Source organism: Liolophura sinensis, chromosome 3 (genome assembly GCF_032854445.1).
Source record: "Liolophura sinensis isolate JHLJ2023 chromosome 3, CUHK_Ljap_v2, whole genome shotgun sequence".
Taxonomy (NCBI): Eukaryota; Metazoa; Mollusca; class Polyplacophora; order Chitonida; family Chitonidae; genus Liolophura; species Liolophura sinensis.
This window is the reverse complement of record NC_088297.1, coordinates 13554094-13570924: the sequence shown is the minus strand read 5'-3', so window position 1 is coordinate 13570924 and position 16831 is coordinate 13554094. Positions and strand designations below refer to the sequence as shown.

Here is a 16831-nt window from a genome sequence, read left to right as displayed (position 1 = left end):
CAGATATCGGTGAGACAGGTAAAAGACGTGATTTTACGTTAGGTGCCAAAGGCGGCGTCGAATCGAGAGGAGAGTCTGGTTCCCTACGTATTCTGCGTACCTTGAATGTGGTTAGCGCCATGTCATGTTATGGGGAGGGAACTAGACAAGTCGACAGACAGACGTGTGCGGCCTATAGTTAATTCAGTCTAGCAAATACCGTAAAATAATGTCTTTCATCTACGTTAGTTTGCGAGAGCTTCCACCTGTCTCGTCGATATCTGCATGAACTCGCGAGACCCATGAAACGCCGATTGGTCTTATTCAGGTGAAGGCTCCTGGGTCATACAGGCCTATTGGTGGGAGACAATTAAATGGCTTTCATCGTACATCGGATAGCATAAATAAATCGACATCAACGTCCAGCTTGAGATCTCTCTGTGTGCATGACATTCATTGATCAATATATACATACATCTGCATCTCAGACCGACGAATGAAGTAGAGTTAGTTCAGTTTTAGAATGCAGCCTACAGGTACCCGTAACTTTCACTCTTCAATACATAACATAATGAATAAATGAATGCTTATATATCAACTACATATTTTTCACTGTTTGTAATATACTGTGTCCTCTTGTAGCAGGGCGAGTCCATCCCGCCAAAGTGCTGACGCCACTGAAGTATCATGCCGAAGACACCAGACATGACACCTTACCCAGTCACATTATACTGACACCGGGCCAACTAGTCGTGTTTCCTTACTCTCACCACTCAGTGTTGAACAACGAGCGAGGTAGCAACAGGTACCATTTTTTAAAAGTCTTTCGTATGATTCGACCCGAATTTTATCCCGGGTCTCCTGGCTTTGATTTGATTGGTGTTTTACGCCGTACTCAAGAATATTTCACTTATACGACGGCGGCCTCCTGGCTTCGAGGCGGACGCTCTAATCATTAGGCCACCGAAGCGGTGCACAGTGGATTATATAGCTGTATTACACAGGAGCATATTCTCAACAATACGTATTTTTCTTGGCTATCTGTTTATGTATAAAACACCCTCAGGCATATAATTACTTCATGTCCTGAATTTAAATATGTTAATGTTCTTTGAAGTTTGATGAAGTTGAACCGTGTGTGACGACCGCCTGGAAGCCTTAAAACTGCATGCAGTGCAGTTGTGATTGGCTGCCTCCGCCTGTCCACTGGACGCCAGATGACTCCAGAAGGCATGGTTGGTGCGAGACTAGTCAAAGCAGCCTCACCGCGGTTTAACCCAGTTTATGTTTAATGTTTCCAGTTATTTTGTAAGAGCGAAGCCGGATCTTGGCCGACTTGTACCAATACAAACAGGCAGGTGTTTTGTTCACATTACACCTGGAAATAGATGCCACTGGCATTTGAAATTCCACTGTTCCAATTACTTAGTCAATAACCACAACAACAACAACAACACAAGCATAAACCTACTGCGATTTTTATTGAGGTCGTTGTATTTTGTTACGTGTAAAATGATGTCAGTTAATTTCAGGATCTTCTCTTCACATTAAACATCCCATTCTCAGGTACTGCTGTTGCTAACTGGAGTTCCACTGGCATCAAAGGGCTTATGTAGCTGATGGACGAAGAGCTGCAGACTGAAAGCTACCGTAACGAAATTGGGTGGGTAAAACACATAGAGAAAAAGGAATGGCCTTCTACAGTTCAGTAGCAATGCCTATTTTCAGTAAAGTAATGTCTTGTGTTGCCTTTCAAGACACAAGACTATGAGTTATAGTTTATATCCGTCACCACTTAGATGTACACATGCTGCTACAAGTCTGGAAATAAATAAGGAGAAAGTCGGCGAGGACCTGCACCAAATTTTGAAATACATGTAGTATTTTGATAGGGTACCAACTGTTTGGTACGAGGCAAAACTTCCATATAAACAACATTGTAACTTTTTTAATGATGTGAATAGCAGGAAGGCCATTTGCCATTATGTCCTGCACCAGCTGTACCAGTTATTTCCAGCCTTATGCTAATAAGGATCCATGCAAGGTACCCTCTCTCCAACTACAGTCGACCCCCTCTCCAACTGCAGTCCACCATATTGGCTCCCCTTATTTAAAAACACCAATATCACGGTTTACCTGACTTGGTATGACCATCATCGTTTTGGCTTTTGGCTGCCACAGGAGCGATCTCATTGTGCTAGTTCTTACTTTGCAGCATGTTATGTAGAGCTCAGAGACAGTAATTAATTACCTGAAACCATGAGGAAAATTTTGCTGACCTTTACAACTTGTACACATGCATAAATATGCTTACTACATGTATTTATGTATTTGGTGTTTTACGCCGCACTCAAGAATATTTTACTTATACAACAGTGGCCAGCATTATGGTGGGAGGAAACTGGCAGAGGGAGGGGGGAAACCCATGACTATCAGCAGGTTGCTGGCTGACCTTCCCACATACGGTAGGAGAGGAAGCCAGCATGGACTTGAACTCACAGTGACCGCATTGGTGCGAGGCTCCTGGATCATGGTGCTGCACTACTACACTAACCACTAGGCCACAAATGCCCCTTGTTTTGGATACTCCACTGATTCCTTGATCAAAACACAAATGAAAGAAAGAAATGAATAACTACAATAATCCTTTTCGAAATATTAACCACCAAATCTAAGTGACAAACTATACCCTTAAGACCAAAAGAAAATCAAAAATTATAATACAAAACAAGTTCTCAGTAAAATGTCACGTGGGAAGAAATTTTAGAACTGCTGGTATGTACCTTGCCAGAACTTAGAGGAAGTTCAAATTAATAAATCAAATGTGTCAGAATTTTAAACTGCTCGATTATTCTTGAAAGACGGTATATTGAGGTAGGCTTTCACCCTTTAGATGACATAGGGAAACCATGTATACCAAATAAACCTGTAAGTATGGCTTCAAGTGGTATAGGGTAGAGATATTTCCTTGTGGAATAGAGAGGCAGTCGATCAGGGCTATAGGCCTACATAAGGGGAGGACTGTCCAGCTGGGCTATTGTTTGGCAGCTCTGCGTCCATCACTTTACCAGTAGGAGAGCTAAAGCACCGTATGAACATCTGAGAAGCGGTTCAGTGACCAACACAAGCAACAGCCTTGTCTTTACAACAGCTTATATGTTAGTTTAACGACACTAAGTGAAGTAGTCATCAACCCAGGGCTCGATTGTTCAAAAGTGTCTGAAGATTTAATACCAGTTTTAACTTTAATCCAAGTCTTCAGTTTTGTACTTAGCCTAAAAATAATTGCGTAACAATATATTAAATATGAACTAAATGTGCTGCAGTGCAATTTGGTCTGTGTACAACTGTATTGGTTGCTTGGTTCTGTTGAAATTGTAAATATGTAATATGACTTAATACTGGTATTTTTATGAACAACTGGGTCCAGGTGCCCTTCACTCAGATTCCTCAGCTCACCCTTTATAAGGAGTTGTAACCCCATACATGTTGTCAAAGTTGTCAAAAAGCCTGAAATTCTGATCGAAAATGCGCATTTTTGGAGTCAAATAAATATCATAAAATATTATTTTTGGTGCTAAAAGTTAAATTTTCCCACTTGGATAACATCCTATTTTCTAAACAAACCTCGAAACATGGTAAACGTTTTATCCCAGTCACCAGTAAGGGAACAAAGAATGTAATAAAACATAACTGAAAATACTCTGTCCATATCAAATATTGCTCCTCTAATTTATTTATTTATTTGTTTAATTGGTGTTTCACAAGAATATTTCACTTATACGACAACAGCCAGCATAATGGTGGGAGGAAACCAGACAAAGCCGAGAGGATATCCACGACCATCCGCAGGTTGCTGGCAGACCTTCCCTTGTACGGCCGGAGAGGAAGCAGATCTTCGCACGTTGACCGAATAATGAAGCGAGCATGAGCTGGACTTGGAAGTGACGACATTGGTGATAGGCTCATGAGTCATTGTGCCGCTGTCACACTCTTACCACTCGGACACACTGAGGCCCCTGCTCCTCTGTTTGACCTAAGATCTGGTCCATAACCATGTGGCAGATTATGCCTGATTCAGAGACGCCTACTGATCTTATAAAGGATTTTGCCAGCAAACTGCAGATGGTCGTGGGTTTCCCCCGTCTTCAGTCCGGTTTCCTCCCACCATAATGCTGGCTGTCGTCGTATAATTGAAATATTCTTGAGTATGGTGTAAAACACCAATGAAATAAATAAATATAAAGGATTTTTGTGGATTATTTTGAAGGTAGGATGACTTCCTACTGGAGAGAGATAAAATTCAGCATAAAAAATAATACTTTATGACATTTAGACTCGTACTGATCTTATAACTCAGGGGTGTTTTTGCAGATTGTTTTGAAGGGAGGATGACATCCTACTGGAAAAATAGAAAATTCAGCCTAAAAAATCGTGCTTCATAACATGTATTTTCCTATATTACCCTAGTTCTTCAACGTTTATGAAGCTTTGCATCCGGATTTTGCATCCTCATTTTTCATGAGGTTCTGATATTCGTTTTTACATACCAAGCTTTAGGTGAAATACATTAATTGTATGCATAAATTGGACCGAAAGAAGTCCTTCAGCGGCCTAAAAGGTTAAATATTCACAAGGGGGCCACTGTGGTTCAGTTGGTTTGCGCGCTAGCGCGGCATAATAACCCAGAAGCCTCTCACCAATGCGGTGGCTGTGAGTTCAAGTCCAGCTCATGCTGGCTTCCTCACTGGCCGTAAGTGGGAAGGTGTGGCAGCAACCTGCAGACGGTCGGGGGTTTCCCCTGGGCTCTGCCCAGTTTCGTCCTACCATAATGCTGGCTACCGTGGTATAAGTGAAATATTCTTGAGTATGGCGTATAACACCAATCAAGTAAATAAATAAATAATCTCAGTGACTGGCCCTGCTATTAGGGCACAAGCTGATGTGGGGGATTCTTATTGTAAAGAAAAAGGCATTTTAATGTTGTTGCAGACATGGACGCAGGCAGTGAAGAGCCTACTATGTTCACACCCAGAGAGGATCTGCTAGAAGTACTCATGTCCATGGGATTCTCCAGAAATGCTTCCGTTAAGGTTAGTGAAACTTCAGTGAAAGGCTGAGGCCATCAATAAAAATATCCCCGGTAGATTCCAAAATGGGTCAATAGGCTAAACATTAGATGAGCTCATTGATTTTCCTTACTATTTATGCAGTAATTTTGTCAATTGCAACCTCAAAAATATATAACCCCCTAACTTACACTTTCTGTACAACATATCGAAAAATGCTGAAGTTGCTGGAAGTGAAGTCCTAGCATTTTGTTACCTTGGGGACCAATAGTGGGGTGGGCAGTAACACTGGGAAAATAGTTTCCAGTTCAAAACAGACAAAATTCTGATATATTTTAACTTGGTGCATACTAACAGTACATCAACAACCTAAAATGTCTGTGTGGCGGCATTGCCTAATCAATGCTCCTTCACTCTTCGGTTCGGAGGCAAGACCCTATAGCCCTAATTGTGCATGTGTATCCTGAGGTTTTTATTGGATGTTCGATGGAATTTCCTTTTTTTCTTTTTTTTTTTTGCTCAACGTTAATTTCTTTAATATCCCTACATATACTGCCTTAACCCTCACAGGGCGTGTGCTGCTCTCTCTGTTCGCGGCCTGTGAATGGTCTTGGGATCCCCCTTGGCTCTGCCCAGTTTCCTCCCACCATAATGCTGGCCTCTGTCATATATGTGAAATATTCTTGAGTGCAGCATAAAACACCATACAAATAAATATAAAAGTTTTCTGTCTGTAAATTTTGTTCACAGTGCAATTTGTTTGTTAGCAAAGGCTGTCTGCTATCCTCATTTGTGATGTTATTCTGCCTGCCACATGTGTCTGACTCAAAGACAAACTGCACCCCGTGACTGCAACCAGTAAACCTCCAGCTCAGCCAATAGAGCTGGAGTCCGGGTCAGTGTGGCATTTAGCTCAGCCAATAGAACTTTCAGCTCGGCAAATACAGTACAGCTTTCAGCTCAGCCAGTATGGCTTTCAGCTTTGCCAATACTGCATTTAGCTTTGCCAATACAGCTTTTAGCGTTGTCAATACAGCTTTTAGCTTTGCCAATACAGCTTTTAGCTCAGCGAATACAGTTTTCAGCTCAGTGAATGCGGCTTTTAGCTCGTCCAATACAGCTCTCATTTCAGCCTATACATTTTTTAGCTCAGTCGGTGCAGCGTTCAGCTCAGTCAAACACAACGTTCAGCTCAGTCAATATGGCATTTAGCTCATCCAATACAGCTTTCAGCTCAGCCAATACAGCTGTCAGCTCAGTCAAAATGGCCTTCAGCTCATCCAATACAGCTTTCTGCTCAGCCTTTACAGTTTGAAGCTCAGTCGGTTCAGCTTTCAGCTTACCCAATACGGCTTTCAGCTCAGCCAATATGACTTTCAGCTCAGCCAATATGACTTTCAGCTGGGCCATTACGATTTTCAAACACGGCCAATCTAACTCGACCGATACAACCTTGTTCCTGCTATTCCTGCTAGAAGACAACATTATAAATGATAAGGATACACTTGTCCTCTACTGGTTTTCCATAAATTATACATGTAAATGCATGAATCAGAAGTTTTGATGTCAGGTTCTGCTTTAATCCTGTTTCTGATGAGAAACACATGCCAAGTACAGGGGTCAAAATGTTCCGTATTTTGTTCTCTTCGAAGTGATGATCTCAGCAAAAAGTGCCATCATCAGACATCAGGTATCAAGTGTATTAGATTTTATTTACATCAAGGTGAAACAAGATTGAAGTGAATAAAATATAACAATCAATCATTTTGAAGTCTAAACTTACGAATATTTACATGATACAAAGTGATCTTTATGATGATCTAAGGTTTAATTTTGATTTGAGGCCATTATTTTTCTTTTGAGCTTTTTAAAAACGAGTGAACAAGGAAACGCTTTGACCCCTGAGGTAAAATGTTAAAGCTAGAGAGATCGTACTAGGATATAACAAAAAGTTGATTTAAGGTCACGCAAAATTTTAACTTTTTTGTTTTATGGGCAGAATGAATCTTGTCAGTGTTTGTCTGAGTCTAAAAATACAAGTGAAAAATCATCTAATTCGTGAGAAAGATGGACTATGCCGTCAGTTTTTTCATTTTGAAGGACTTATTTATGCGATTGGAAAGCCTTGAAAAGATAGGAAAACCATAAAAAATCAGACAAAGAGATCAGAAGTTTTTTATTTTATTTCTGGAATTTTTTTTTTTGTGGGCTCGCCCATAAAACACAAAATAAATTCATGTTGCCTAATGGTGATGTTAAAAAAGCAAAATCAGTCATGTTCATTTTCATTTTTCTAGGGGTTATTTTATACCAAAAACTGTAATCCTGACTTAGCAGCTGGATGGATCATCGAAAATCAAGACAAAGACCTGGAAACACCTTTGGTGAGTTCTTGTCAGTTCTGAAACGAGCCTTCGTGGTTAGTGCACTGGTACAGCACAATTATTCAGGAGTCTGTCGGCAAGGCAGTTGCTAGGCTGTGAGTTCAAGTCAAGCTTATGCTGTCTTCCTCTCGGGCCTTTGGAGTCACACCTAAGACTTTAAAAGAGGAAATTGTAACTTCCTCGCTTGGCGTTCAGCATTAAGGGGATAGTGCAACGACTGGTTGACCCGTATCAGTATAATGGCTCGGGCGGGGCGGCTTACTTGCCTTTGGTAAGTCGTCTCAGCGAAGTAGCACTAAATAAAAGAGTGGTGGAAATCCGTCCTGCAACAAGGAGGCACATTACACGTACATGCACCCTAAGGATTCCTTCGTCGTCATATGACCGAAAAATTGTTGAGTACGACGTTTAACCCCAAGCACTCACTCACTCACTCACTCTCGGGCCTTTGCATGACGTGGATTTCTCCCAGACACTGCCAAGTTTTCTCTCACCTTGTTTGACCTTGTTTGTTTTAGTCTGAATTTTTTGACTAGAACTTGAAGCAGATCTTGTGATAAAACCTGACGGTATGCTGCAGTTGACAATAGTCAGAAGTCACTCCATTTGAAATCATTAAGAGTTTCAGTGTTTTTGAAGCATGTGACACAGGCAGTCCAATCACATACAATGGCTGGTAGGCCTAAAAGTCATGCGTGAATGGAGAAGAGGTGTAGAACATTTCGCTCCTCAAAAAATAGTTCAGAATGGACTTACCAGGCAAAAACTAACTGTTGACGAGGAGAGAACGACAGACTATAAGTGCTTGGATGTCAGTGAAACAAGAAGATAAGGTGGGTAATTCAGTTTTACAACGCAGCAGCATTGTATGATGATTTCAAATGGAGCGACTTCTGACCAAAACTGCAAACTTACCACAATATCTGCCGTAAGTTCAAGTGAGATAATACAGACTAGCTGCAGTGGTAAAGTGAAATACTCTTGAGTGTGGCGTAAAACGTCAATCAGATAAATATGCAAATTAATTTTGAATAGCTAAGGTACTCATCTCCAAACATCTGAAACACGAGGTGCGGCTTCAGTCAGAGCCTTGAACCACTAATTTCTAGATTTCCCCATAACCTAAGTAAGCGATTGACGGACTTTCATGAGGCTTTTCCACATATTTGTTGAATGCCACTTTGTCTTCCACCAATATGGAGTGCAATCCCAGGATACCTATTTCCTTCACGAGAAGTTTTGCGGAGATCTAACAGGTGAAAAATTCTTGAGTGTGGCACTTACAACAAACAAAACAATGTTCCGAAGTCTAAAATGCAATGACATGTAGGTTTTGGGGCCTGTTGGAAATTTGACATTTTGAGATTTCATATATGTGACAGGAAATTACCATTTTCTTGTGCTTTAAATTTATTGCATTTCACATAAAGTTTGACCTGTAAAAATGTACTTTTCTGGTCGTTTTTTCTGATAAGGAATTTAAAATTCCTCAGTGTCTATAAGGTGTAGTGGGGCCTCCGTAGCTCAGTTGGTTAGCATGCTAGCGCGGCGTAATGACCCAGGAGCCTCTCACCAATGAGGTCTCTGTGAGCTCAAGTCCAGCTCTTGCTGACTTCCTTTCCGGCTGTAAGTGGAAAGGTCTGCCTGCAACGTGCGGATGGTCTTGGGATTCCCCTGGGCTCTGTCATTTTCTTCCTACCATAATGCTGGCCGCTGTCGTCTAAGTGAAATATTCTTGAGTACGGCATAAAAAAACTAGTCAAATGAATAAATCTAGAAGGTGTATGAATCGTTCAATCAGAATGAAGCAAAGTGTATCAAAGTTTAGGAGAAATACGGTAATTGTAGTCATCATTATTGTGGGCCATAAGTGCATCCAGTTTAAAGCTATGACTTTCTGCATGCTGTCTGATACAGGACCACATTTTTGATATGCCAGTAAAGCGTTGTCTATCAGTAAACTTCCCCCGGGCTCTGCCCGGTTTCCTCCCACCATAATGCTGACCGCTGGCATATAAGTGAAATATTCTTGAGTACAGCATCAAACTCCAATCAAATAAATAAATAAATAAATCAGTAAACTTTTTGACATTTCAAAGCACAAATAGTACAGATTCACAATTCTATTAGGCCCATTGAAGCCAGTCATATGGCTTTAAACAACATTTTGCGGAGTTATGTCCCTTTTGGTGACACACCTTAAATGACCAACATGTTAGATTTCACCCACAAAACTGCACTTTTACAGGCCAATAAAGCTCACAAAATATTTTTTTTGGTTCTGAAACTTAAAATTTTCCAGTAGAATATCACCAAAACACCTTTCTAAGATCAATAAAGCTCTGTAACACAGCGGTCCTAAGCTGTGAACTCATTTATACTTTCCTTTGCTACCCTAATTCTTCTAATTTTTGGGACAGTTGATCTGCTCTTTTTAGTCAGTATACAAGTAATTGTAACAGGCATATTTTAGCTTCTTATTTTCACATGGTCAATCAGTCTAATGAACAAGACGTTTATATCTTTACTTTTCGAAAAAACTGGTAGAATAATGTAATTTGTGGCTTTCCACAACACTAATATCTGTCATAAAAAATAATAGAATTAGGGTATTCTGGCCACTCGCTATAGCTCTTATGAGGGAGTCAATCACTTACGGTAATTCTTCAACCTTTTAGCATGTTTGCAAGGGTGCTTATTCAAGGATATCCTAAAGGCATTATTGTGTGTAGAGTGATTAAATTATACTTTTTGTGAAGCCCCTTAAACTGGCCAATCCAACCATTGTAGTTTTGTCTCCAAAATCGGAAATTGAGGAATTAGTGTACCATTGGCAGGAGTTTTGTCCTGGAATCTCCAGCTTACACTTTCTATCATTTTTCGCCTGACCACACTGGGATGAGTAAAATATTGAGAATGACATTAAACACCAGTCATTGAAATCAGGTCAAAACTTTATTGTTCAAGGTGGCTTTTTTTTTCACCTTTGTGTTTTTTAACTGGTCAAACAACTTGGCTTTTTTTGTTAACCTTCATGCCACTGGTTATTAATTTCTCATCACCTCTTCACATCTAAAACTTGCAGGCAAGTAATTAATATGCATGCAGCAGTGACCAACTAAAATACATTTTTCTTCAAATCCGAATACAATTTTTTAAATGCATAAGTAAGTATTAATAATAAAATTGTCGAATTTAGCATGTGTGTTTTCTTAAACAAGGTCATGAGAAAGGAACAATATAATAATAACTGGGCCTAATTGCACCTCTTAGGAAGACGAGGGAGACAGTAGCACAGACGATGAGGATGGGAATTTCCCGGTGTGCGGGGATTTATTCAAGATGGTGTTTGTCGTGAATCAGGAGCTGAAGATGGGCATAGGGAAGATCGCTGCCCGGACCGCTCACGCCTGCCTCGGCCTGTATCGCCTGCTGCTGGAGAACCAGTACAAATATGGGGAAATGCTCCTAAACTGGGAACAGTATGGGTAAGTGAGTGGCCAGAACTGAGAACAACATGGGTAAGTTAGAGGCCAGAACTGGGAACAACAAGGGTAAGTTAGTGGACAGAACTGGGAACAGTACAGGTAAGTTAGTGGCCAGAACTGGGAAAAACATGGGTAAGTTAGTGGCCAGAACTGGGAAAAACATGGGTAAGTTAGATGCCAGAACTGGGGAAAACATGGGTAAGTTAGTGGCCAGAACTGGGAACAACATGGGTAAGTTAGTGGCCAGAATTGGGAAAAACATGAGTAAGTTAGTGGCCAGAACTGGGGAAAACATGGGTAAGTTAGTGGCCAGAATTGGGAAAAACATGGGTAAGTTAGTGGCCAGAACTACGGAAAACATGAGTAAGTTAGTGGCCAGAACTGGGGAAAACATGGGTAAGTTAGTGGCCAGAACTGGGGAAAACATGGGCACGTTAGGTGCCAGAACTGGGAAAAACATGGGTAAGTTAGTGGTCAGAACTGGGGAAAACATGGGTAAGTTAGTGGCCAGAACTGGGAATGGAATGGATAAGTTAATGGTTAAAACATTTTCATTTCTGATACATTTGTGGCCTAAAACATAGATTTTAGAGTACAAACAAAACTATTTATTTTGAGAGTTTTACTGGAAACAAACTTGGCCGTCCAGTGTAGGATGACAAGGCACCTACGCAGTTTAGCATTGAAAAGACCCAGATATTGGATCCGAAATCCAGTTAAACTGACAGGTAGCACGTTATTTTAACCTGGTAATTGAAATTTAGGCACATAATCAAAGCCATAAACTGTTAATTTATCTGCATTGTAATCAATCTCTTACAACTACAACATGTGTTAGATATTTGACACATCTTGTGTTTATTAAAAAAATCAAGATATATTAACAGTCTCGCACTGTCATGTCATTACCATCCTGCTTATCACTAAACATTTCCTCAAAAAGGCAAACATTTAAAATACAGGTAAACAAATTTGTCTCACAAGTTTGCATGGATACATTGTTTTCATATAGGTGACTACAATTCATGATACAGAGGCTTGCTTAAAGGCTGATAAACTCAGTCAAGTTAAAAAAAAAACAACCAGAACATGTTAAAAAAAAAATTAATGTGTGTAACTGCATATCCCACAAACACCTGTGTAACATGTGAATATCCAAAGCTTCCAAAAGAAACCAAAAAAGAAGAAAGAAACAAAATGTTAGTAATAAATACAATTTGTCCAGTCTTATAATAATTTCTCTGTTCTAGTGCTAACCTGGATGTCTAATAGCCTTCATTGTTACATGCTGTAAATCTTCAACCTTTTCTACCACTAAAGCAATTGGAAAGTGGAATTTATGCATACAATTATTATGAAAGTGACTCAAAAGTTTATTTGTTTGTGTCATTATAGATACATGTACAAACTTCATGAAACTGAGCAAATTATTTCTCTACACACCATCGCTCTCTGAGAATAGTTTCAAAATATTGGTTGCAGAGAAGGCTGAAAAGGTCAAAGAATTAGGTTATGTCATATGCGCTCTAGCTTTAATGATCTTTTTTATTTCGAACAGAGAGACGAAAGTTGTACTCGGAGCCAACTCTACAACTGAGTTAATGGAACTGAAGGTCAAGGCGACTTCTCAGGAGTTGCCACATTACATAGTACAAGACGCTGGTAGGACGCAGGTATGCAAATGCCAATGCATTTATTAAATGTGTGAAGATGCCTATCCTAATTCTTCTAAAATTTGGGACAGATATTAGTAATGTTGAAAGTAGAGTATTACATTTCTTTACCAGCATTTTGGAAAAGATATGAGTATGCTGTTCGTTAGATTATCTAACCATGTGAGAAAAAAGGAACTCAATCTTCCTGTTAGAATTACATATATATTGGCTAAAATGAGCAGACCAGGTGTCCCACATTTTAGAAGAAATAGAGTATATATTTGTTTGCAGTCATTGCCAGAGAATGCATCAGTTTTCAATATAATTGCTTGAAGTGAACTCGAACAGGTTGTATTCTTTGACATCTTCTGAAAGCCGTGTCAAACGTACCCAAATTCTTCAGTCTTTTCAACTGTTCATGTAACTGATATTATATGTCAACTTTGTGGTCGAAAAAAATAATTGGCACAGTTTTACGAGGCTTACATCTTTGATGACACAAACAAATCATTTTAATGTCATTTTCATAATCATACAGAAATTCCACTGAGAACTGTTTTAGAGGTTGAAAAAGTTGACAATTCACAGTACATCATTAAAATTGTATAGTCTTATGACATGTACCTAATATCCATTCTCATGGGCAAAGTTAAGCTGGCTTAAATCCGAAAGAGGGTTCAAGCCAGTTTGACGTCGCTTGTGCGAACGCAAAGCGAGGACATTTAATCCCGTTTATCTGCCCCCTGCTAGCGATATGGCTTTAAGCCAGTTTCAGGTCTTAAGCCAGATTATCTGTGTCGTGTGAATGGTAACTGGATTAAATGCCCCGGATACGGGTAGTTCAGTGTAACGTTGCAATCTTTAAACCGTCTTAAATGTGACAAATGCCTGAACTGACATGGTCATGTGAACGCACGCATTTTTACTACTGGCTTTGATTTAAACTGGTTTCAGAGTAGACCAGGATTAAATTTTGAGATAAGTATAAGAGAGGTACTCTCCCAGCTGACTTGCCTGAAGCGTTCAAAACTCAAATTCAACTTTTGTTGCTTCACCTATGTCATTAAGTCAGTGGATGCGTCAGATTCCTGGCATCTGTAGTCTAGCCAATAGGTCCATGCTTGTTATAATGCTAAGGGGACTGTTTCTCAAAGTGGTTGTAACTTTACGCCGGTCGGAAATAGCAAGGCGATGAACAGTATGCAATGTGATGGTGATAAGGCAGGAGTAGTGCTTCCAGCCTTTTGAGAAACAGCCCCCAGGCCAAGCCCCAGTTTTTGACCACTACAGTGGTCTTGTAGTCAGACCGTTCGCTCAAATCAGGAGCCTCTCCAGCCGTGCATGGGAAAGCTACCTGTGGATGGTCATGGGTTTCCCCCAAGCTCTGCCTGTTTTCCTCCCACCATAATACTGGCTGCCGTCATATAAGTGAAATATTCTTGAGTATGGCGTAAAACACCAATCAAATCAATAAAGCGAGTCATGAGATCCTGGGTCAGACTTTATAAATGGTACTTGTTGCTGCCTCACTTGGTACTCAGCACTGAGAGTTAGAGCAAGGAAACAGGACTGATTGGCCTGGTGTCAGTGTAATGTGACGGGGTAGGGTATCAAGTCTGGTGTCTTCGGCATGATACTGCAGTGATGGCAGCACTTTGGCGGCATGGACTCGCCCTGCTACAAGAATACACAATGCATGTATGACTCGTCGTCGTCTATGGCTGAAAAATTGTCAAGTATTGGCATGACTTAACACTCCCAGCTTATATACGTGTACATACCTTAATTCTTCAACCTTTTCAACCAACACTGAGACCAGCATTTTGAAACATTCTGAGGGAACTCTGGGGTGTAGAGAAATAACTGGCACAGTTTTTTGAAGTTCGCAATTTAGCGACACAAACAAATCAATTTTTGGTGTCATTTTCATAATAATTGTATGTTTAGATTTCACTGAAAAAAGTGCTTTAGAGGTCAAAAAGTTGGAAGACTTACAGTACATACTGTGAGTTATCCACACATAACGCTGATCATTGTCATGTAAAAGTTCCCAGTTGAGTTGTACTTTGGCTTGTAAAGAAAGCAAAAGAGAGAAAGAGTGCCAAAATAAATTTAATGTTCACTGTATGATGGGGAATATTTGTATTCCTTTCCAGTAAAGACTGGGGGGCCTCTGTTACTGAGGGGTGCAATGATCCAGGAGCCTCTCACCAATGCGGTGGCTAGGAGATCACATCCAGCTTATGCTGGCTTCTCTGGCCGTACATGGGAAGGTCTGTCAGCAACATGCGGATGGTTATGGGTTTCCTTCCTCCCACCATAATGCTGGCTGCAGCAGTATAAGGGAAATATTCTTTCATAAAGTACGTAAAGTAACGTAAAACACCAATCAAATAAAAATAAATAAATAAGTATCGACTGGAAATTGATGATAGGTAGTGGATATGGATGCGAGATGCAAATACATGTGCACCAGTGAGAGTATAAGAAAGGTATTTAATGAATAAAGAGAGAGAAAACTATGCGTTTTAAAAAGAGAGGGCTAAAATTGATTTGTTTGTTTTTTTGATTGGTGTTTCATGCCATACTCAAGAATATTTCACTTATACGACGGCGCCCAGCATTATGGTGGCAGAGCCTGGGGGAAACCCACGACCATCTGCAGGTTGCTTGCAGACCTTCCCACGTACGCCCGGAGAGGAAGCCAGCATGAGCTGGATTTGAACTCACAGCGACCGCATTGGTGAGACTCTTGGGTCATTACGCTGCGCTAGCGGGCTAATCGACTGAACCACGGAAGCCCCCCCACTAAAATTGAAGGATGATGTTTGTTTATTTTGTTGTAGGTCGCTGCTGGATCGTTTACTGTGCTTGGCATTATGGGAAAAGTTGATCAAGTGGATTTGGTGACAGGGAAATTAAAGTTACTTTCCTGACTTGTATTTCATACGAGTTTATGTATACATCTAATAATATTGTTTTAATATGGAGGCTTGACAAAGGATTTTCATTACCTCGAGCAAGCAATGAAATTGCAAAGAATTTTAGACAAATGTCTTGCCATGAATAAGAGTTTGCAATTATAAACGATGTCGTGAATGGAATATCCTATTTGTTGGGTCTGTTGTATGCTTTTGAAGTGATGCTTCATTGTTTGGTAGCCGATATGATTGGCAGCTAAATTTTTGAATGTCCTCCATGTACTTGCCAGCTCTTACTGGTAATGAGATCTGCAGTGACAACAACCTGTCCACAATCTTCCTGTGGCTATTTCTGACTGGTTGATGTATGGGTTTAGGGGGAATTATTATTTTATTTTTTTGTTATTATTGTTGTCATATTTATTTTCATATATAAGTGATTAAAGCACTAATCAGTTTCCTCATAAATCTGTAAAATATTTAAATGGATCAGCGATTAGTAGCCTGCATGTGGGGGTTATTGAAGACAGAATTCTTCTTATTTTACAGTTTATATTTGTGAATAGAATGAACTTCAGGTAACACCTGCTTTTATCTGTCTGCCTTGTAATGTGATTATAAAAGCACAGATTTTACTTGGACATGTACACAATTTTAAATCTAATAGAGACATGTTTTTTTTTATTTTACACCAATCAAACATGTATATCAGTAAATGTTAAAAATGTTCTCAGTTTATAAAAGATCTTCAAGGTTCCTTGAAGACGTGGGAAGGTCTTCCAGCAGCCCGACGATGGTTGTGGGTTTCCCCTGTGCCCTGCTCAGTTACCTCCCACCATGATGCTGGTAGCCGTTGAAATGAAATGAAATATTCTTGAGTATGGCATAAATCACCAATCAAGTAAATAAATAAAAGGTCTGATACATTATACACTTGAAGCTAACTTTGCTTATGCATTTCACATCTCACCTGCACAGGTAGTAAACTTTTGATCATCTTATGGTCTTATAAATTTTGAAAAATGGTGGAATATTGGGAAACTGCATCGCTAATGAACATACTGGGAATGCGGCACTAGCTTAGCGCCCCCAATTCTGTTTCTCCCCATTAACAAAGCTGTTTTGACAGCTATCACTGTTGACTTCATCACAGCAGGCTACTGGTACTTAATTAAATTCCGGATTGATGGCTGGAGCCATGGGAAATCTGTACTTTAAATTCATTTTTACGCCCCAGGGAGAAAGCATAGAAGATTTTTTATACCTCTGTATGGTAGGCGGCATCATAAACTTGGTAATGAGAAATAAAAACCACACGCTTCATGCATCCCTTAA

General features: G+C 40.0%; 1 protein-coding gene across 3 annotated transcripts; it reads left to right on the top strand.

Moving 5' to 3' along the window:
• The first annotated feature begins 649 nt into the window (after nt 1-649).
• On the top strand, nt 650-16249 carry LOC135463693 (probable peptidyl-tRNA hydrolase 2). Of its 3 annotated transcripts, none has more exons than XM_064741076.1 (6): nt 650-784; nt 4972-5072; nt 7346-7432; nt 10706-10920; nt 12479-12593; nt 15422-16249. In XM_064741076.1, the coding sequence occupies exons 2-6, from the start codon at nt 4974-4976 to the stop codon at nt 15509-15511; spliced, it is 606 nt and encodes a 201-aa protein (XP_064597146.1). In that variant the 5' UTR covers nt 650-784; nt 4972-4973; the 3' UTR covers nt 15512-16249. The 3 variants fall into 3 exon arrangements, with proteins under 3 accessions (XP_064597146.1, XP_064597145.1, XP_064597147.1); XM_064741075.1 differs by lacking the exon at nt 650-784 and adding an exon at nt 1235-1333; XM_064741077.1 differs by lacking the exon at nt 650-784 and adding an exon at nt 1534-1642.
• Nucleotides 16250-16831: the final 582 nt, after the last annotated feature.